The following is an 18,971-nucleotide window of genomic DNA, read 5'->3' as shown; positions in this document are numbered from 1 at the left end:
GTAATTTTTTAGCACATGCCCCGTTGTGTGATATATTGATAAATTATGTGCACTGAGAGGCAGTACAACTCAGTAGTTAAAAGAACAGTCTCTGGAGCCGGGGGGCCTGGGTTTGAATCCTGGCTCTCAACGTAGTAGCTATGTGGCCTTGAGTAAGTCATGCCATTGCTGTGTGCCTCAGTTTCCTCATCTGTAAAACGGAGATGATTCATAGTGGTAGAGTTGAGTTTTTTTAAAAGTACTTAGTACCTGGCCCTGATAAGTCCTATCCAAGTAGGTGTTGGTTGTTAGTTTATTGCTAATACTACGGGGCGTTATACACGGAAGAGAGAAAGCAGATTCTAGTAGTTAACTCCCACACTCCCGTGGCTGTTCCTGCACATCTTGCCTGGGTGTGGGGACCGCTAAAACTCGGGTCTCGTGCAAGCTGCTTTTGGGGAGGGGCCCCAGGCTGGGTCTGGGAGGTGGGGTGTTGGGTTGGGGGCGGCCTTGCTGACTCCCACCTCCCCGCGTGGCCCGCCCCAGCTCCAGGGGGCCCAGAGGAAGCTGCAGGAGCAAGAGGGCGAGTTCCGGGCCCGCGAGCGAGGCCTGCTGGGCTCCCTGGAGGAGGCGCGCGGTGCGGAGAAGCAGCAGCTGGACCACGCCCGCAGCCTGGAGCTGAAACTGGAGGCGGCGCGGGCCGAGATCGCGGAGCTGGGGCTGCGGCTGAGCGCAGCTGAGGGCCGGGGGCAAGGCCTGGAGGCCGAGCTGGCCCGGGTGGAGGCGCAGCGGCGTGCGGCTGAGGTCCAGCTGGGCGGCCTGCGCTCAGCCCTGCGCCGGGGCCTGGGCCTCGGGCGCTCCCCCAGCCCGGCCCCGCTGCCCTCGCCCAGCTCCCCGACCCGGAGTGCACCGGCCGGAGGTGAGCAGAGCAGGGTCCCCATCCCTGGCCGGGCCCCCGCCTAGGTCCGCTCCAGGGGGCTGCACCTCTCCTTTGATGAGGAGTTGAGACCCCAACCCCATGTCACTGCCCTTCCCTCTGGGGAGCCTGCCGAGGCTCCTCCCCTCTGCTGATCCGTGCTCCCTTGGTTGCTTCATCTTCAAGGGGGTGATGGTGCTGCTTCTTAATGTCCCTGACTCTGCCCAGGCTTTGAGGCTCCATCTACTATAGTCGGTGCTCACCACTCCTCTCCATCAGCACCCCATCCTCCTCAGTCTCCCACTCCTAGCTTGATACCCCTCCATACTAGGCTTGTGACCCCAGTGTCACGGCCAGACAGATACACACCCAGCCTAAGACCCCTTCCAGCTGCTCCTAAGGCCCGGTGGATGACCCCGGGGAAGTCAGCCCTGTGCTTCAGGGGGTGTGAGCACACCTGTCCAGAGCATCCACCTTGACTCACCCTGATATCTTGATTCCTAGGGCCTAGACTAGAACCCGTGGAATCTTAGCACAGCTGGCAATTCAGTATGGGATATTGAGGCATTTGTTGCCTCTTCAAATCTGCAGATTTAACCCCAGGATCACATTCACTCAGTTATTCAATGTTTATGAAGCACCTACTATGTGCTGGATGCAGTTGGTTGGAGCAGTAAACAAAACTGACTAGCATTTTTGCTCTTACGGAGTTTATAGTGTAGGGATAGGAGTAGCAGACAGTAAAAGTGGTATATAAATGAAATAGAGAACATAAGGCCTGGAAAATAGGCAAGGAAAAAACGCATCCAAGGGCATTGCTAGTGAGAATATAAAACAGCACCCCTGCTGTAGAAAATACTTGGCAGCTCCTCAAAAAACTTAGAATTACCATGTGCCCCAGCAGTTCGAGTTCTAGGTATAAAACCAAAAGAACTGAAAAAGGGGACTGGAACAGATATGTGTACACTAGTGTCCATAGCAGCATTATTCACGGTAGCCAAAGGGCGGAATCAACCTCTCCACCGACAGATAAATAGATAAGTAAAATATGGTGTATCCATACAGAGCAATGTTACTCAGCTTTAAAAAGCAGTGACATTCTGGGGCACCTGGGTGGCTCAGTCGCTTAAGCTTCAGACTCTTGACTTCAGCTCAGGTCATGATCTCAGGGTCATGAGATCGAGCCCTGTGTCAGGGCCTGCACTGAGCACAGAGTCTGCCTGGGGTTCTCTCTCTCTCCCTCTCTCAGTACCCCCCAACTCACACTCTCAAAAAAAAAAAAAAAAAAAAAGACACTGACATTCTGACACACGTTACAACGTTACAACGTGGATGAGTCTTGATAACGTTATGTTAAGTGAAAGAAGCCAGTCATAAAAGGACAAGTATAGTATGAGCTAACTTTATATGAAATGCCTACAGATTAGGGGTTCCCAGGGGCTTGGGGGAGGGAAAATGGGGAGCTATTGTTTAGTGGGCGCAGAGTTTCTGTTTGAGGTTGTACATCGTAATTTGCTCGGGGCTGCCAACGCAAAGTACTGTAAACTGAGTGTTTAAGCAACAGAAATTTGTGTCTCACTGTTCTGGAGGCCAGAAGTCTGAGATCAAGGTGTTGGCAGGGCCATGCTCCCTCTGAAGTCGCTAGGGAAGGATGTGTCCCAGGCCTCTCCTGGCTGCTTGTAGTTCCAAGGCTTGTGGCAGCAGAGCTCTAGCCTTCACATGGCCTTCTTGTGTGTGTGTCCACATTTTCTCCTTTTTTTTTTTTTTAAGATTACTTATTTGAGAGAGAGAGAAGGAGCAGGGGGAGGGGCAGAGGGAGAAGCAGACTCCCCGCTGAGCGTGGAGCCCAACTTAGGGCTCATTCCCAGGACCCCAAGGTCATGACCTGAGCTGAAATGGAGACTTGGACACTCAACAGACTGAGCCGCCCAGGCACCCTGCAGTAAAGGCACTTTATAAAGATGCAGCAAGGGCAGGGGCGGGGGCAGGGGTCTTTGTATGGGAGATGGGGAGCCCCACTGGGGAGGTGGTAGGTAGGATGGGTAGGAGAAGAGACTGTGGACAAGTGGGAGGTCCTGAGTGGCAGGTCCGCTGTCTGGTGAGCAGCAAAGGACAGAGCGGCGGGAGGGCAGGGAGCAAGGTGTGGAGAATGGGAGGAGACGTGGCGACAGGATTTGCTTGGGTAATCCTTGCAGGCCCCCGTGAAGATGGAGGTGGGAGCCCTTAGGGGCCGTGGGTAGATGTCCCGCTCTGGGTCCCATGGGTGCTGGTGGGAGCTGGGGGGCAGCTTGGGGGTCACTTGGCCCAGGCTGACCCCCCGCCCTGCAGTTCCGACGCTGACCTCCAGGCGCCGCGCTGTCTCTGCGCACCGCCCCTCCCACCTCTTCAAGCAAAGTTCATTTTTCTGCCGGGAAATAGGGCTACCTGGTTCCACATCTCAGCTCGGGATCTTCCCAGCTTTGAGGCCAACCAAGTCCCCTAATTGCTTTGAGCCCGTCCAGGCCGTGAAGTTGGGACATGGGTCTTTACTTCTCAGACAATCATTATGAAAGTGGAATAGGATGTCCGGAAGCCCAGTGCCTGGCCCATGGGAAGCACTCAGTGCAGGGAGATGTGGAGGTGGTGGTGTCCACCTTTGGCCTGGGCCCTGGGGTTGCAGCCCTCACAGTGCTCCTGGTCTAGGGATGAGCTCACCCCACCCCAGCCTGGGGGCAGGACACCTCTGTGGAACAGGCCTAAAGGAACGGGCCAGGCAGAGAACCCATGGAAAGGGAAGGGAACAGCATGCATGAGGGCCCTGGTGCTGGAAGAGGGAATGTTCTAGAATTTGGGACCTGAGTGTGATGTGGAATGGATAGCTTGTAAAAGGTGAGAGGGCTGTTCTAGGGTGAGCAAAAGAGCCTCTGTGTGATGGCAAGGACATTGGGTTCCATTCTGAGGGTTGTGGGGGCTGGGGAAGGGTTCCGCAAGAGGGTGAGGGCCCCAGCATGCTGCGGGAAGCTCATGCAAGCCGCTGGGTGTGGCAGGGTGGGTGAAGTGGTACATGAGGAGCCTGCAGGCCACATTCAGGCAGGGGAGGCTGGGGCTCCTGCACCCCTAAGCAGGCCTCCTCCCTTAGGAAGTGGCGAAGGGCTCAGGAGCCCCAGCCCCTTGGAACGCAGCCCTGGCTGTGAGCCGCCATCCCCAGGACCCACCACCTCCCCGGCCTCTCCAGACCTGGACCCGGAGGCAGTGCGGGGGGCCCTCCGGGAGTTCCTGCAGGAGCTGCGGAGCACCCAGAGACAGCGGGTGAGGCTGGGTATGAATGGCTGGAGAGGGAACTGGGTGGCCCAGGGGGGTGCCGCGGGTTGTCAGAGCAGAGGTCTTCCTTTTCCCCGGACGTTGGGGCCTCAGGATGAACTTCGGGCCCAGATGAGCGCCCTGAGTCGCCAGCTGGCTGAGTTGGAGGCTGAGCGGGACAATGCAACATCACGGGTGAGGCAGCTGCAGAAGGCCGTGGCCGAGAGTGAAGAAGGTGAGTGTGACCCCCCCGGGTCCTTGCTCTGTTCTCTGTGCTTCTAGCAGTGGCAGTGGGACCTGTGGGATTGGCCCGAATGGCTCCTGTGTCCCTGCCCTGGCCACCATGACCTGAGTTGGGGGCCATCTCCTCTGGGGGACCCTCCCTAATTAGCCCCACTCCAGGTGTCCAGACCAACAGACCCTCAAGGGCCCTGTGATGGGTGGAGGGCAGGCCGGGCACCCTGGTTCGGGTCTTGAGGCTGCGCCTGGCCAGGCCTGACGGGGCTGGGGTGCTGCAGCCCGGCGTGGTGTGGATGCGCGGCTGAGCGGGGCCCAGGCCCAGCTGGCGCTGCAGGAGGAGAGCGTGCGGCGTAGCGAGCGGGAGCGCCGGGCCGCCCTGGACCAGGTGGCCACCCTGGAGAGGAGCCTGCAGGCCACGGAGAGTGAGCTGCGGGCCAGCCAGGTAGGTGGGAGCCGCGGGCCACAGCGAGGGCAGGGGGTGTCCACGTGTGCCCCAGTGGCTGCTGTGAGTCCTACTGTGTGCATCTCTGTTGCCGTCTGCCTGGGTGCCGCACCCACCAAAGCGACCACCAGCATGTGACTGTCCAGAAGCACATTCAGAATCCACCCTCTCGTCCCTTCCTGAGGTCACCAGGCTGTAGAAGGAAAAGCCTGGGCTTGTGAGCCTGATGGGAAAGAGCCCAGGTTCAGTCCTGGGCCTGCTGCTCGTTTTCCTCCTCTGTACGAGGGGAGCACCGCGATTGTCCCCCAGAGACGATGCACCAATGGTCTTAACATGTGTTCAGGGGACCTCAGTTTCCTTGGTCTCTGTGTAGCAGCACGAGCGGCGCTCTGGGGGTTCTCTGTGTGTTTGGGGGACATGTGTGCGTGTGTGTGTGTGTCTGGGACAGGACACCTTGGCCCTGGTGGTGACAGTCCACCTGGGGGACTGACAGCCTTTCTCACCGCCTCAGATCCCCCGCTCCCTCCCCCCTTCCTCCCTGGCCCTCCAGCATCGCCCCCGTAGCCCACCCCCTGCCTCTGGCTCCAGGTCAAGTTTGAGCTGGATTGTTATGTCTGTGGTTCCAGCTCTGGCCTCGGGCCCAGCCGCAGGGGCCGCGGGAGGAGGCCAGGAACAAAGCTGGGCAGGGGCCAGAGTGGGGCTGCCAGACCCAGACATGGCAGTGTTGGGGCTGAGCACGGCGGCAGAGGGGCCAGACCTGGGGAAGGGTTGACCTCGATGTAAGAGGACGGTGGCGGGAGCGGAGGGGCCCCAGTCTGTCTTCCTGTCCTCTCCCCACTCCTCAAGCTTCCTTTGCTGTCTGACCCCTTGTGAGGGAGGAAGAACATCACCCCCCAAAACCAGGTAGAGCCCCGGCTCCCACGCAGCTCAGCTCAGGTCACACAACCAGCTTCTGGACCCGCCTCTGGAGAGAGACGCGACAGCAGGGGAGCCCTGGAATCTGCATTCTGGCCCTCCCCCCGCCCCCCAGGGCTCTGTGAACACCTAGTACCCCTGGGCCAGGGCAGTCCCCCCACTATACCGATGTGAAACTGGGCCTCAGAGCAGAAGGAGAGGATCCTGGGTCCTAAAGCCTGTTAGACCCAGCCAAAACCAGAACATGCTCTGGGATCCTCGGGTCAACCCATCCTGCGAACACAGCGGGAGTCTGAGGCGTCAGGAGGGTCACAGGCCAGGCACTGGTCACCCAGGGAGTGGTTGGACCGGCCACCTCAAGGCTGAGGGTCCTGAGGGGGAGTGGGGTTGGGGGGTGGCTGGGCAGCGGGGGCCTGATCCCTCCACACCCACAGGAGAAGATCAGCAAGATGAAGGCCAACGAGGGAAGGCTGGAGAACGACAAGCGCCGCCTGAAGGAGGTGCTGGACGCCTCCGAGGGCCGCACCATCAAGCTTGAGCTGCAGCGACGCTCGCTCGAGGGGGAGCTGCAGCGCAGCCGCCTGGGCCTGAATGACCGCGAGGCCCAGGCCCAAGCCCTCCAGGACCGGGTGGCCTCCCTGCAGAGGCAGGTGGGTCCCCAGTACCATCTGCGGGCTCCTCATCTGGAGCCCAGTGCTAAGTGCTTTATGGAGACTACATCATACTCCCAACAACCCTGCGGGGCAAGCACCCTACTCCTTTCATGGATGACAGAGGCTCAGAGGTGATGCCATCACCCAAGATCACATAGCTAATAAGAGACACAGACAAAATTAGAGTTCAGGACTCTAACAGAATCTGTGCTCACAGGAAGCCTGTGGGACAAGTTAGAGATGTAGATTTCACTCCTGCCCCTTTTTGCCTTGGCTGCCAGGAAGCTCAGCTTTATTTACTTATTTTTTTAGAGATTTTATTTTTTTATTCATGAGAGACACAGAGAGACAGAGACACAGGCAGAGGGAGAAGCAGGCTCCATGCAGGGAGCCCGATGTGGGACTCGATCCCAGGTCTCCAGGATCACGTCCTGGGCCAAAGGCAGGCACTAAACCGCTGAGTCACCCAGGGATCCCCGGAAGCTCAGCTTTAACTAGAATGTTCAGTGGCTCTGCTAGCCCTGCATGGTCAGCCACCAAGGCCAAGAGCAGAACATTTCCAGGTTGTGTGGTTACTCTTTCTCCTCCATAGCAGGGAGGAGAGGGGAATGAGGACAGGGAGAAGGCCGTGGGGTCTGAGACAACCAGGGGGGTGGCACTCCCCGTGAGGGTAGTTAACTAGCAGTGGGACAGGGCCCAGGATGCAGTGGGCTGAGTCACTGGGAGCACATGGGAATGGTGAGCATCAGGGATGAGGTGGGAGGAGCTGGGCTTGGGCTCGACCTCCCTGCTGGAGGCTGTGGCGGGAGCAGAGCCACTTTACCATCCTGCGTGTCTCCCTGCCAGGTGGCGGACAGTGAGGTGAAGGCAGGGACCCTGCAGCTGACAGTGGAACGGCTGAGCGGGGCCCTGGTCAAGGTGGAGGAGAGCGAGGGGCTCCTGCGGGACAAGGTGCAGGGCCTTACAGAAGCCCTGGCCCAGAATAGCGCCAGCCTTACCAGCAGCCAGGACAAGAACCTGCATCTGCAGAAGGCCCTCACCGCCTGTGAACATGACCGCCAAGTGCTCCAGGTATGGGGGTCCCGGGCCTGGCTGGGAGTGGGCTCTGAGAGTCAGCCCCCGAGGGCAGGCCTGGAGGGGCCCTGATAGGGAGCCAGGCAGCAGGGCCGTTGGGCACCCTAGGGAGCCAGGCAGGGAGGCTTTGAGGGGGGTGGGCCCAGTAAAAGCATCTGCCAATAGGAGACTTGCGGGGGGGGGCAGTAAGAATCAGCCTACTCGTAGAGGCTTAGAGGGACCCAGAGGCAGGGTTGTGGGCAGAGTTGGGGTCTGGGGGGGGTCCCCACGTGTTGAAGGTCAGTGGGCCAGGCCCACCGTCTTCCTCGCCCTCCAGATAAGGTCTTTGAGCTGTTTTGTGGGCTGTGACCCTGACCCAGAGATACAGAGTAGAGGGGAGCCTTCGCTTCCTCCTGGCCCCATCAGCCCCTGTCCCCCAGGAACGGCTGGAGGCCGCCCGGCAGGCGTTGTCCGAGGCTCGGAAGCAGAGCAGCTCCCTGGGTGAGCAGGTGCAGACGATGCGGGGCGAGCTGGCGGACCTGGAGCTGCAGCGGGCGGAGGCAGAGGGCCAGCTGCAACAGCTCCAGGAGGTGAGGGCTGCGGGGGGCCCCTCTGTCCCCAGAACGCCGAGGCCCTCGGGTGGAGTGGGACCTTCCTTACCCAACCTTATCCCAACCCCAGGCTCAGCCTCCCGTGGGGAAGCGTGGTCCATTCATCCCACAGCCCAGTTACACAGTTGGAGAAGCTGAGGCCCGGAGAGGTGGCCTCGGGTGATGTTGTCTGGCGTGGGCCTCACAGCCGCCCTGCCGAGCTGAGGCCGGCATCACCGTGGCCACGCTTCAAGGGTGCACTTCGAGGCCCGGCGGCGGCGTTAGGGGCTCCCTGGCTTCTGCAGGTGCTGCGGCAGCGCCAGGAGGGTGAGGCTGCGGCCCTGCACACGGTCCAGAAGCTGCGGGACGAGCGGCGGCTGCTGCAGGAGCGCCTGGACAGCCTGCAGGGTGCCCTCGCCCAGCGGGAGGCCGAGAAGCGGGAGGTGGAGCGGTCAGCGCTGCGGCTGGAGAAGGACCGGGTGGCCCTCAAGAGGATGCTGGACAAGGTGGGCTGTGCCTCGGGGCCCTCCCCTCCCCTCCTCTGGGTCCTAGCCCTGCTCTCGGCCCTGTGTCTGCAGGGTCTGGGGGCCTCGGGTGCCCCCGGTCCCTGGTCTTGCTGCTTCAAAGCTGCCACCCCTCTCTGAGCCCCCCTCCCTTCGGGCATCCTGATGCCCTCCTGCTGTCCCCGCCCAGGTGGAGCGGGAGAAGCTTCGCAGCCACGAGGACACAGTACGGCTGAATGCGGAGAGGGGCCGCCTGGACCGCACGCTCACGGGGGCCGAGCTGGAGCTGGCTGAGGCCCAGAGGCAGATCCAGCTGCTGGAGGTCCAGCCCCTGGCCACCTTCTCTCTCCCTAGCCCCGGACCCCACCCCCCGCCCCTGCCCTCGGCCTGAGTGCTCAGCAGCCCAGGGTCCTCAGCCTTCATAACCCACAAGTCGGACCCTTGGAGGGGGCAGCCCAGAGCCAGGTCCCAGAGGGAGGGGTCCTCCCCAGCGTGGAGCCAAGATGCCCCTTAGCATGTGAGCCTGTGTGGGTGTGTGTGTGGACATGTAGAGGCGTGAGTGTGCCGGGGAGTATTCTTGTGCATGTAGCATGAATCTTGTACACGCTAACCTAAGTATTAGGAATATGTTTTATGTGTGTGTCTCTCTGTACAGATGTCTTCATGTATGTAGGTGTGTGTAGTGTTGGGCTTTTGCACATACGCATGTATCCGTGTGAACACGGTAAGTATTGACATGCTTGCTTTTGTGCCTGTGTGTGTGTGGGCCGGTCTCTGTTGGACTGTATCCCTGTGCGTGTGTGCATGTGTGTGCATGCGTGTGCATGCCTGTCAGTGGGGCTCACTAGGTCCCCCGACCCAGGATCCACAGACCAGGTGGGCCAGGAACAGGGGAGACAGACAAGGATCTCTGCTGCACCTCCTGCCTGCACGGACTTGGTCTTGAGGGGCCTTGAGGCTCCTGGGAGGTGCCTGACATCCCCTTGCACACGCGTGCCTGCGCACACACGTAGGGCCGACCCCCGACAAGCCGCCCCTCCTGCAGGCCCAGGTGGTGGCACTGGAGCAGGACCAGAGCCCAGGCCGGCTGGAGGCGGACGAGCAGCGGCAGCTGGAGCTGCAGCAGGAGGTGGAGCGCCTGCGCAGTGCCCAGGTGCGGACGGAGCGCACCCTGGAGGCGCGGGAGCGGGCCCACCGGCAGCGGGTGCGCGGGCTGGAGGAGCAGGTACTCGGCCGGGCTGCGCTCGGGCCCCTCCGCAGGACGCAGCAGAAGCAGCAGGACGTTCCCTCAGGAAGCCGGGCCGGGGTGGAAGTGTGTGGGGTCGGGGGGGGGGCGGGGGGGCGCAGAGGGCCAGCCTCGAGCCCTGGTAGGAGCCCTCAGCGGCACCCATGACCCAAGCGGCTTGGTGCACCCACGCTCGTGTTGGTTGTGACCTAATGCTGGGGCTCCAGTGTTGTCACTGGGACTCAGTCCCCTTGGCGTGGCTCTGCTGTCCTCGTGGCTGTCCCCTGAGCACTGCAGGTGGCCTGAGCGGGCCCCAGCCTGGGTTATCCTAGAGGAAAGGGGGCCTTTTTCCTGGGAGCAATAGCACAGGGGCTGGGGAGGACCCGTACTGGCCAGCGTGGATCCCACTCCCCTTCCCACCCGTCCCTGACCTGACCTGTGCACAGGTAGGCCAGCCCTGGGTCACGGGTCCCCCGTCGGACTGGCAGTAGGCCTAACGATGAGTGTGGGGACCGGGGGCCCCCTGAAGAGATGGGAGGAATGGCCAGAAGACAGCCAGCTGCCCCGTGGGATGCACAGGAGGGGAAGGAAGCACCCTGGTGCTTCATGAAGTCCGTTTTTTCCTGGGACAGGCAGGATGGGGTCCCTTGTGGGGCCCCAGTGGCAGCCGCCCCCCTCCTCCGACACCAGGCTGGGTGCCTGGGCCGCGGCCCCACCTCCTCTCTCTCCTCCAGGTGTCCACGCTGAAGGGGCAGTTGCACCAGGAGCTCCGGAGGACTTCAGCGTCCTTCCCCTCCGCGTCCGGCCCCGCAGGGCAGTGAGCCCCTTCCTCGCTGGCATCCTGGAGACGGCTGCGGCCCGGGCAGGACGGCAGCCCCCTCTCACTCGGCCCGCCCAGGCCCTGGCCTGTCCCGGCCACCGGAGCTCGGCCGGGGGCGGGGAGGGGCCGGGTGGCAGGGCCGAGGGCCGGGGACTCCAGCAGCAGCTTCTCGCGTCATCCGTGGGCCCCCAGTCTGGTCCCTCCCGGGGATGAGCCTCCCGAGCGGCTGAGCCGAAGCTGGGGGTCTCCTGGACCCCCCTGCCTCTGGTTGGCCTGGAGCATGGGCTCCCGGGAAGGCGGGGGAGCCTGGGAGGCAGAGACCCAGGCCCGCCCCTGGCTTTCCAGAGCTCTCTCCGCCTTAGTTCAGCGTGTTTGTCAGGAAATTCCTCAGAGTCCAGAGTCCTTGTATTTTTATACCTTTTTACAGTGTTAACTGTTCAGAACGGTTGTGTTTTTTGTAGCAAGGAGACCTCATTTTCTAAAAACGGTTTGTAGAGACGTGTCCTGCTACTTGGGTCCCTCCTGTACTCCTGCGCCTGAGAGAAGCGGTGCCAGGGAGACAGCGGGGCCTGGGCCAGGAGGGACGGGGCGGGCGGCCGGGGGCGCGCAGGGGGAGGGGGCGGCTCATGGAGGGCCCTGGCATTCCCAGCCTCCCGGGATGTCGGCACAGGGAGGTCCCTGGGTAACAGATGGGACTGTGACCCGAACTGCTCAGGATCGGGAGGCAAGACCACAGGTCACCTTCTCCCCAGGGGGCCAGGCAGCCTCTGGGTGAGGACAGGTGTAGTGGGAGGCCGCTGGCCACCACTCTGGCTCCTGCCCGAAAAATGACCGAATCTTTTGTAAAAACCATTTTAATTTTGTATAAAACAAGGGTGGTCTATGCCCGGGAGCTGTACGAAGTCCTAGTGGACCAGCTGGGGTGTGAGGGGCACAGCCTACCTGGAGGGGCTGGGGGCAGGGGGACAGAGAAGGCACATCAGAGGCCCGGATGCCCCTCATCAGGGGGTGAGCCCTGGGCAGTGGAGAGCCCCCCTTGGGTCCCCGGGTGGCCACAGGCTGGGAGAGGGGCCCGAGACCAACCCCCCTGGGGCCATAGTCCACTAACTTCTTACAGAATAAAAGGAATGTCAGGCCGGGGAGAAAAGCACCAGGTCAGGCAGGGCCTGAGGGCCCCGGATCCGAGAAAGGCCCAGGGCTTGGGGTGCCAGCTCCGCCCTAGCAGCCCCCACAGCTCCTGGCACAGGAGGCCGCCACAGACTGGCACAGGCCGCTGCTGGCCATCACGCCACATTTGGAGAACTTGTCCCGACACAGGTCAGCTGTGGTGGGGGCAAGGAGTGGGGTCAGGGTGGGGGAGATGATGGAGAACCAGCCCCCTTCTTAGCCCTGGGACTGGGAATGTTCTGAGGCTAAGCGGCCAGGAGGGAGCGCAGGACCAGGTGGGCAGGGGAAGGGATGCTGAGGGGGTGGGGAGCAGGAGGGGTCTCGGGGTGCAGGCCCTCCTACCTCGGAGGAGCTCCTCGTGAGCACAGACTGTGCGGACACAGATCTCCTTGTTTACCACGTACACGCGGCGGAGGCTGGGGGTGCAGAGAGGATGGTGGTGTCACCCCAACCTCACCCAGCCCCTCAGGGGGAGCCCACGCATCCCGCCCCCTACATCTGGGCTCGACCAGGGTGGGGTTCCACTTCAGGATTCCCCGCGTCCCTAAAGCCCACCTGGGCTGGCCCCCGCCCTGCACCCCGTCCCCCGCCCCACCCCTGCTCACCTGTAGAAGCAGACCTCATTGAGACACTGCTTGCAGGGCTTGTGGATGGAGTAGAGGCGGGTGCAGGGGTACTGCTCCTCGCGGCAGTCTGCGTGACAGGCGGGATCAGATGCGGGGCTGGCGGGTGGCACCCAGGTCGCCCACCGACTTGTTGGCCCTCCCGAGCTGCCCGCTTTTACATGGTGTATACGTGCATGGACTCGCAACCGCACTCGGAAGCACATATTGGTAACTGATGGCAACCCACTGCCACCCCTGCCACGCGGGCATGTGCAGGGCTGGGCACGCTCACCAGAGCACCCCCGAGCACTGAGCTCGCGGTGAGAGCAGCCCTCAGTCTGGCTCTCGGGCTTCTGGGGCAGCTCTGTTGGCCTGGGCTGCTGGTCCCCTTTGTGTCACCTGCCGCGGGCACCACCCAGTCCTGCTGGCTGGCAGGCAGGAAGCCCCAGCATCTCCCTTCCCCTTCCCAGTGTCTGGGGGTAGAGGGCCCTTCTTGAGCCCACAGCCAAGCCCAGGAGGAGGGGATCCCCCAGAGCTGCCTGGGGGGCCATGGGGTTGCTGGCCTAAAGCAGGGGCAGGTTTGCAAGCCCCTGACCCGACAGCCACCCAGCAAAAACAAAAGGCCCGGCTATCTCCGTCCCAAGAGCGCCGCGCCCACGTGACCCCGATTTCTGGGCCCGTGCCCCCGTTTTCTCCAGCTGTCGGGGGAACTCTTACCCAGAGGCCCAGGCTCCGTGGGCTCTGTCTCCACGCTTCCAGGCGCTGGTGTTGGGAGAGGGGCAGGCAGAGATCACTGAGGGGGTCTGTTCCGGGCACCTGTCCCGCCCTGGCAGGGCCCCGCTCCCAGGGTGGACAGGAGCCGGCTGCCTACCTACGGTGGGGGCCGGGATGACTTCCTGTGGGACTTGCTGCTGGGACTGGAACTGGAACTGCTCCGCGGGGGGCCGAGGAGTCACCTCTGAGACGGGACGATAGGGGGTCCACTCCGTCCTCTCCACCCCAGCCCCCAGCTGCCCACCTCCCGCCCCAGCCCTTTACCTTGATAATCATAGTAGTCCGGGTTGTCTGTGAACAAAGACGGATACGGAGCCGTCGGGGGGCAGGTGAGCTCTTGGTCCCGGGGGCCAAGGAGGTCTGGGCAAAGCCCAGGACCACCGCCCCCTCTGACTCCCGCCGCCCTAACCCCTGGGCCCCGGCTAGTCATGCACACGGGGGGCCAGGCCTTGACGTGGTGGGGCGTGGGGAGACCCGCGCAGGGTGAGGCCCTTACCTATCTGGTCACTGTAGTGGGTGTACTGGACGTGGTCCGGGAACGGAGGCAGTGGGTCGAGGTCGTATTGGCCCTGAGCTAGCAGGCCAGCTGTGAGGAGGCAAAGCATGACGGGGTGCCCTGCGGGGGCCCCGGGGCACTTCTGGGGAGGAGACGCAGAGGTCCCAAGGGCCACCCGCGAGACCCGGAGATTCTACAACCAGACTCTCAAATCCAAGGGGCCCAAACTCCTTCCTCGACGGTAAAGGCCCTCACATTCCCTGCATCTGTGTCACCCCGCTGACCTTTGCTGGCCTGTCACCCCCATGCTAGCGTCCTGGCTATTCCTGGAACTCAGCACACTCCTGTCTGCCCCAGGGCCTTTGCCCTCAACTTTTCCCTAGGCCCAACTTCCTTCACGTCTCAACAAGGTCAGTCCCGCCAAAAGGCCCTCCCTGGCCCAACCACCCTCTCCACCCCCTCCCTTGTTTCTTGCTGACATTTATCACATGCACCTGATGTAGCAGCCCGAGGGCAGGGATGCGTCTCCCCGGGGGCTGGCCCAGGGCCTGGCACATAGTAGGAGCGCGGCAAGTAGCTGTCACATGACACGTTAGACCCGGCCGGCCCTTCACCCCCACAGACAACTCCTCATTTGACCGAGAGGGATCAGGCCCCGGTCAAGGTTGTGTAGGGTGGCTGGTTCCCAACCGGGTCTAGGACCCACACCTACAGACTCCTTGCCCTGTGCCTCTCCCTCCTACACTTGGGCTCCCGGCAGGGAGGAAGAGCAGGGGCTCCCAGTGCCCGCGTGTGCACCCACTCTCCAGAGCCCCGGCCTGGCTGCTGCTGCTGCTGCGGAGGCCTGGGGTCAGGGGCTGGGAGGGGTTGGCCAGTCCAGTCTGTGGCCCAGGAACCCCGGGAGCTGAGCTCTGGCCCCAGGGCACAATAAAGGTTGGGCCCAGCTGCCCTCCGGCCACACCTGGGAGCTCCCCAGGCAGGAACAGGAGCCACTCACCAGGCAGGAACAGCAGGAAGAGGTAGGCAGCTCTCATGGCTCCGGGGTGAGGCCGTCTGGGCTGGTGTCAGGACAGCTGGAGGAAGAGGAGGGGCAAGCTGCGGCTCCGGTGGGGGCGCCGAGCCCACCTCTGCTCCCCCACATCCAGCCCGGAGAAGGAGGCCCCAGAATAGAAGCCAGGGGGCCGGCGGGGCGTGGCAGGGGCTACTTCGGAGGGACATCTGCTGTCCCCCATGGCCCAGCGGGCGGGCGTTCAGGTCCCGCGGAACAAGGCCTCCAGCCTTGCAAACGGACAGAACTCAGCCTGCCCTTCTCACCGAGGGGGTGTTTCTGGCTCCCCACTAGCCTTGACTCTGCTCCCCTCGCCCACAGCCAGGCCCTCCTGAAGCAGCGCCTCCTGGGGTGTCATGCACTGACCGCATGGACCCCTGACCCAGGCCCGTCCTCAGGACCCTGCTCTGCCACCATCACCGCTGCCTCGCGGCTGCCAAACCCACCACCTGTTCCCAATTAGCCCCCGGGCCCTGAGTGTCTTGCTCTGCAGGAAACCGCATGCATGCATGGGCCCCGGGGGCCGAAGGGCAGCCAGGCCTGGGCAGGGCTCCCACCCCCAGAAGATTCCTCTTCTGCCAGGCCTCCGGGCTCCTAAGACCTGGCTGTCTCCATCACAGACTCACGAGACTAAGGTCTATTTGTCTGGAGCAGCAGGAAACACTTAGGGTGGAGTCTGAGGAGAGCTGCTCTGGATCCTAGAAGGGCAGCGCTGGAGGGACCGTGATGTCACCCGGCCCGGGGCTCCTGAGCCCCCCAACTCTGCCTGACAAGCGCTGTGCGGGTCATTCTGCGGGGAGGGCCCAGTGGTCCGCAGCCTTCACCAGGCTCCCGAAGTCCAAGAACTGCCGTCTTTGGCCGCGCAGTGGCCTTAGCAGGCTCTGCGGGTCCCCGTGCGCAGTCCCAGCTCAGTGGGAGGCAGTCTCAAGACTGTCATCCTTTGCCGGGAGTCCGGGCCAGCGTCCAGGGCTCAGCCGTCCAGGAGGGCCCCTCCCACCGCGGCGAAGGGAGCTCCTGCGCCCAGCTAGGCAGCGAACCCAGACCCAACCGCCCGACTGCCCGCTGCTGCCGGCGTCTAGGGCGAAGGCGAAGGGACGTGGGCCTGTGGGCATCCGTCCCTCCCCCTCCTCCCTCCCAGTCCACAGCCTTTGGGGACCCCGGCCTGGCTCCTCCACTCACCACCTCCCTTCCTTACTGAGGTGGGTGGGGTGGGGTGGAGATGAGCCCCATGACTCAAGCTGCCCCAGAGGCAGGGGACATCTGGTTCCCCACATTCTGAAAACCCTTGGCCTTCTCCTGGCAGGAGGGACGGAAACACCCGGAGCTCTTTCCTTGCAACTCCCCACAAAGCCTCCCTATCCCGTCCTCGTCCCCCAGGGCTGGTGGCAGCTAGGCCAGCTGGACCTGTCATCACTCCGGAGCAGGCCCTGAGTTGGGGCCTAAGGGGCCTTAAGAAGTGGGGCGGGGGCCGTGTGCCCCCCAAACCCCTCCTAGGCCTCCCGGCCCCCTGCATGGCGTCTTCCTCCCTTCCTCAGGAGGTCTGGCACCCAGGCCCAGGCCCGCCGGGAGAGGGGCCCCCAGGGGCAGGAGTGCGGGGTCACATCCCCAAGGCCGTCTAGACGTCGGATGTGGCGGCGCCTCCCCTGCCTGCCCCCTCCCGGCGGGCCGGATCCCACCGCAGGCGATGCAGGGATGGGGGCAGGGGGCGAGCGGGCCTAGGAGCCCAGGCTGCCCGGGAGGCCGGCGGGGGGGGGGGGGGGGACCAGATGTGGCCGCGCAGCTGGGAGCCATCAGCCGGCTCCCTCGGCTCCCCGCGCCCTCCCGGTCCCGGGGTCCCTTTGTCTCCGCTCCGGCCGCCGCCCCGCCGCCCCCTCCTCTGGCTCCCCCAAACTCGGGCCCCCTCCAACGACCCCCGGCCCCCCAGGTGCCCCCCAGCATCTGCTCGGACGGCCCGGGGTCAGGAGGGCCCCCGCCCGGGCCCCGCGCCCCGCACCCCGCACCCCGCACCCCGCCGCCCGGCCCGCGCCTACCTGGTCGGGTCCCTGCGCCGCCCGCCGAGTGCGCCCGGAGCCGCCCCTCCGCCCGCGCCGAGCCCCCCTCCGGGCCCCCGACGGGCCGGCGCCCGCCCTCCAGCCCCGGAGCCGCTGGGTCCTAACGCGCGCCCCGCCCGCCGCCGCCGCCGCCGCCGCCCGGGGAGGCCCTGGGGGAGGCGCCCCGGCCCCGCGCCTCGCGCGGACCGCGGGCCCCACAACGCCCGGCCGCCCCGCCGCGTCTGGGCTGCTGTCTGCGGGGAGGTGGGCTGTGCAGGACGGGCCACCCCATTGCGCGGAGGAGAAGACCGAGGCTCCTAAGGGGCCCGCTCGGCTCTGGCCCCTCTGGCCCCGGGACAGCCTCCATCCCGGCCAGCTCCAGGGGGGGCCTGGCTTCCAGAACCAGCACTGCCCTCAGCCCCTGGACCACAGGCCCCCACGTATGTCCCAAGGGCAGCAAGGCCTCGAGCAGGACGCGCATCCAGGAGGTCACCCTGGGCAAGGGCGCCGCCGTCCATGGCTCAGGCCACCTCCCTCGCTCGCCCTGCGTCCAGCCCAGCACCCAGCCGCCGATCCTGCTTCCAGATGTTTCTGGAGCCCGTGCACGGCCCCCTCTGCGGTGTAAGCCACGTGGGCTCCCGCCCGGCCTGTGTAATAGCCCCTCACGGGGCCTTCCCCGTGGGCCCTGCCCTCCCGGGCCCACCTCGGCCGCTGGCCCCTTCCTCCATAAGGCCTTTTGCTGGGTTCCCAGGGTAAGGAAGCTAAGGCTGCCAGTGCCCCCCCACCCTGCCCCCCAGGACCCTGCCCTTCATCTGGGTCTGGCTCAGGGCTCCCCGCAGCCCAAGGGCCTTTGGGCACTGTCACTGAACCCCTTCCTCCGCCACCGGTGCCTGCTGGCTGCTCCTTCCTGCTGGCCCCTTGGGGGGCCCCCTCCTTGGGGTTAAAGACCAAGCCTCCCTCCTTCCCTTTCTCCCGGCGCCCCAGGCCCTTCTGCTCCGCTGCTCACAGCTGTCCTGTTGGCCTGCGTGTGCGACCAACCGACCGTTTGAATCCGGCTCCTCTCCCACGTGAGCCCGCGAGCTTGCGATCCGCGTGGAGACAGCAAACGAGTCTGTTTTTGCTCATCCCCCCGTTTAGGCTCATTAGGCCCAGTGCCAGGCTCGGAGCAGCCGTTCAGTAAACGTCAATGGAACGATGAACGTGCGCTCAGTTCTCCCGGGAGAGGCTGGCTGGCTGGGGTGTGGGCTCCTGCCTGGGCCGGGGAGCCCGGGGATCTCCCTTCCCCCAGTCACGCACCCCGCAACTGCCTGTCTCTTGAACTCCGAATCCTATTAGGCAGAAACTCCGTAAGTCCCATGCATCATTTGTTCCCTGGTGCTGGTGTGTTAAAGGGATGAATGAATGAAGGAAGGAAGGAATGGACACCAGCCGGGCCCTCCCCGGGGTCTGCCGCCCAAGAGCAGAGTCTGGACACCTGGCGCCCTCCCTGCGCTTTCTAGGTTAATTCCACTAGGGGAGGAGGACGCACCTGGCAGTCACGCTGTCCCCTGCGCTCCACAGAGGGGGCAACGGAGCCCCACAGCTTCCCACTCCCGGGGCCAGGCCCCCAGATCCTCTCCGGGGCTTCGAGCCCCTCCCCTGACCCTGAGGACCTGAGCAGGGGGCGGCAGCTCTTTGGGGAGGGTGTAGTGGGTGCAGACACTCTTCTCCCCACGACCCTGGAGATTTGCTCCTTCCCTGCTGGCTGCTCACACACCGACCACCCCAAACTGGGCTGCCCGGTGCCTCTGTGCCCAGTGTGGGCCTACGGCTGCGCCCCTTATTGGAAGCTGCTTTTTCACACCCCTCACCCCACCTTCTCAGTTTGACTCCACACTTACGGAGCTCCCTCCCGCCAGGGGAGCCAGGTGGGGCTGGGGGGGGGGGGGCAGGAGGCAGTCCTGCTTTCCTGCTCACTCCTGCCCAGCGCAGACGGGCCGGATGACCGTGTGGCCTCTCCAGGGCAGGGCTTGGCCAGTGTCCCGCTAGTGGGATGAGGTCAGAAGCACCCACCTTCCCCGGGGGGGACAGTGCACGTGGCTCGGGCTGAGAGAGATGTGGGCTTGGAGCCTGGACTTTCATCCGAGAGGGTAACTGGGCCACAAACTCATCATGGGGTGCGGGGGGGGTGGGGGCCGAAGGGAAGTGGTCCCGTTCAATGTCTCGGAGCCGCTGGCTCTTGGGGGACACAAGTCTG

The 18,971-nt window shown here is 63.8% G+C and overlaps 2 protein-coding genes across 8 annotated transcripts in view; one reads left to right on the top strand and one right to left on the bottom strand.

Annotated features, from left to right (window-relative positions):
- Window positions 1-11,113, top strand: part of CROCC (ciliary rootlet coiled-coil, rootletin) — a 40,972-nt gene extending 29,859 nt beyond the window's left edge. For 5 of the 6 annotated variants that reach the window (XM_072828115.1, XM_072828113.1, XM_072828111.1 and 2 more), the window contains 11 exons: window positions 526-898; window positions 4,014-4,183; window positions 4,289-4,409; window positions 4,693-4,856; window positions 6,206-6,421; window positions 7,271-7,495; window positions 7,918-8,067; window positions 8,373-8,573; window positions 8,761-8,892; window positions 9,616-9,795; window positions 10,530-11,113. In XM_072828115.1, the coding sequence (XP_072684216.1) occupies window positions 526-898; window positions 4,014-4,183; window positions 4,289-4,409; window positions 4,693-4,856; window positions 6,206-6,421; window positions 7,271-7,495; window positions 7,918-8,067; window positions 8,373-8,573; window positions 8,761-8,892; window positions 9,616-9,795; window positions 10,530-10,616 (2,019 nt within the window). In that variant the 3' untranslated portion in view covers window positions 10,617-11,113. The remainder of the gene's footprint in view (window positions 1-525; window positions 899-4,013; window positions 4,184-4,288; window positions 4,410-4,692; window positions 4,857-6,205; window positions 6,422-7,270; window positions 7,496-7,917; window positions 8,068-8,372; window positions 8,574-8,760; window positions 8,893-9,615; window positions 9,796-10,529) is intronic. The other variant, XM_072828112.1, reaches the window with a different exon arrangement.
- A 340-nt stretch (window positions 11,114-11,453) lies between these two features.
- Window positions 11,454-17,804, bottom strand: MFAP2 (microfibril associated protein 2). 2 transcript variants are annotated; one of them, XM_072828183.1, is made up of 9 exons: window positions 17,742-17,804; window positions 14,655-14,730; window positions 13,658-13,747; window positions 13,426-13,452; window positions 13,259-13,345; window positions 13,105-13,149; window positions 12,388-12,475; window positions 12,125-12,198; window positions 11,454-11,937 (listed from the first exon to the last, which is right to left on the bottom strand). In XM_072828183.1, the coding sequence occupies exons 2-9, from the start codon at window positions 14,689-14,691 to the stop codon at window positions 11,834-11,836; spliced, it is 552 nt and encodes a 183-aa protein (XP_072684284.1). In that variant the 5' UTR covers window positions 14,692-14,730; window positions 17,742-17,804; the 3' UTR covers window positions 11,454-11,833. The 2 variants fall into 2 exon arrangements, with proteins under 2 accessions (XP_072684284.1, XP_072684283.1); XM_072828182.1 differs by lacking the exon at window positions 17,742-17,804 and adding an exon at window positions 16,736-16,832.
- Between the last annotated feature and the right edge of the window lie 1,167 nt (window positions 17,805-18,971).

The sequence above is a fragment of the Canis lupus genome, chromosome 5 (assembly GCF_048164855.1).
Source record: "Canis lupus baileyi chromosome 5, mCanLup2.hap1, whole genome shotgun sequence".
Taxonomy (NCBI): domain Eukaryota; kingdom Metazoa; phylum Chordata; class Mammalia; order Carnivora; family Canidae; genus Canis; species Canis lupus.
The sequence above is the reverse complement of the archived record's forward strand: the minus strand, read 5'-3'. Positions and strand labels throughout refer to the sequence as shown.

What these genes read in the sequence shown, in the direction of transcription:
- MFAP2 (XM_072828183.1), bottom strand. Translation starts at nt 14,691, where the DNA reads ATGAGAGCTGCCTACCTCTTCCTGCTGTTCCTGCCTG. An exon ending in AATGAGGTCTGCTTCTACAG is followed by an intron (nt 12,199 to 12,387) that starts GTGAGCAGGGGT and finishes CTGCACCCCCAG; the next exon opens with CCTCCGCCGCGTGTACGTGG. An exon ending in TCACGAGGAGCTCCTCCGAG is followed by an intron (nt 11,938 to 12,124) that starts GTAGGAGGGCCT and finishes CCCCCACCACAG; the next exon opens with CTGACCTGTGTCGGGACAAG.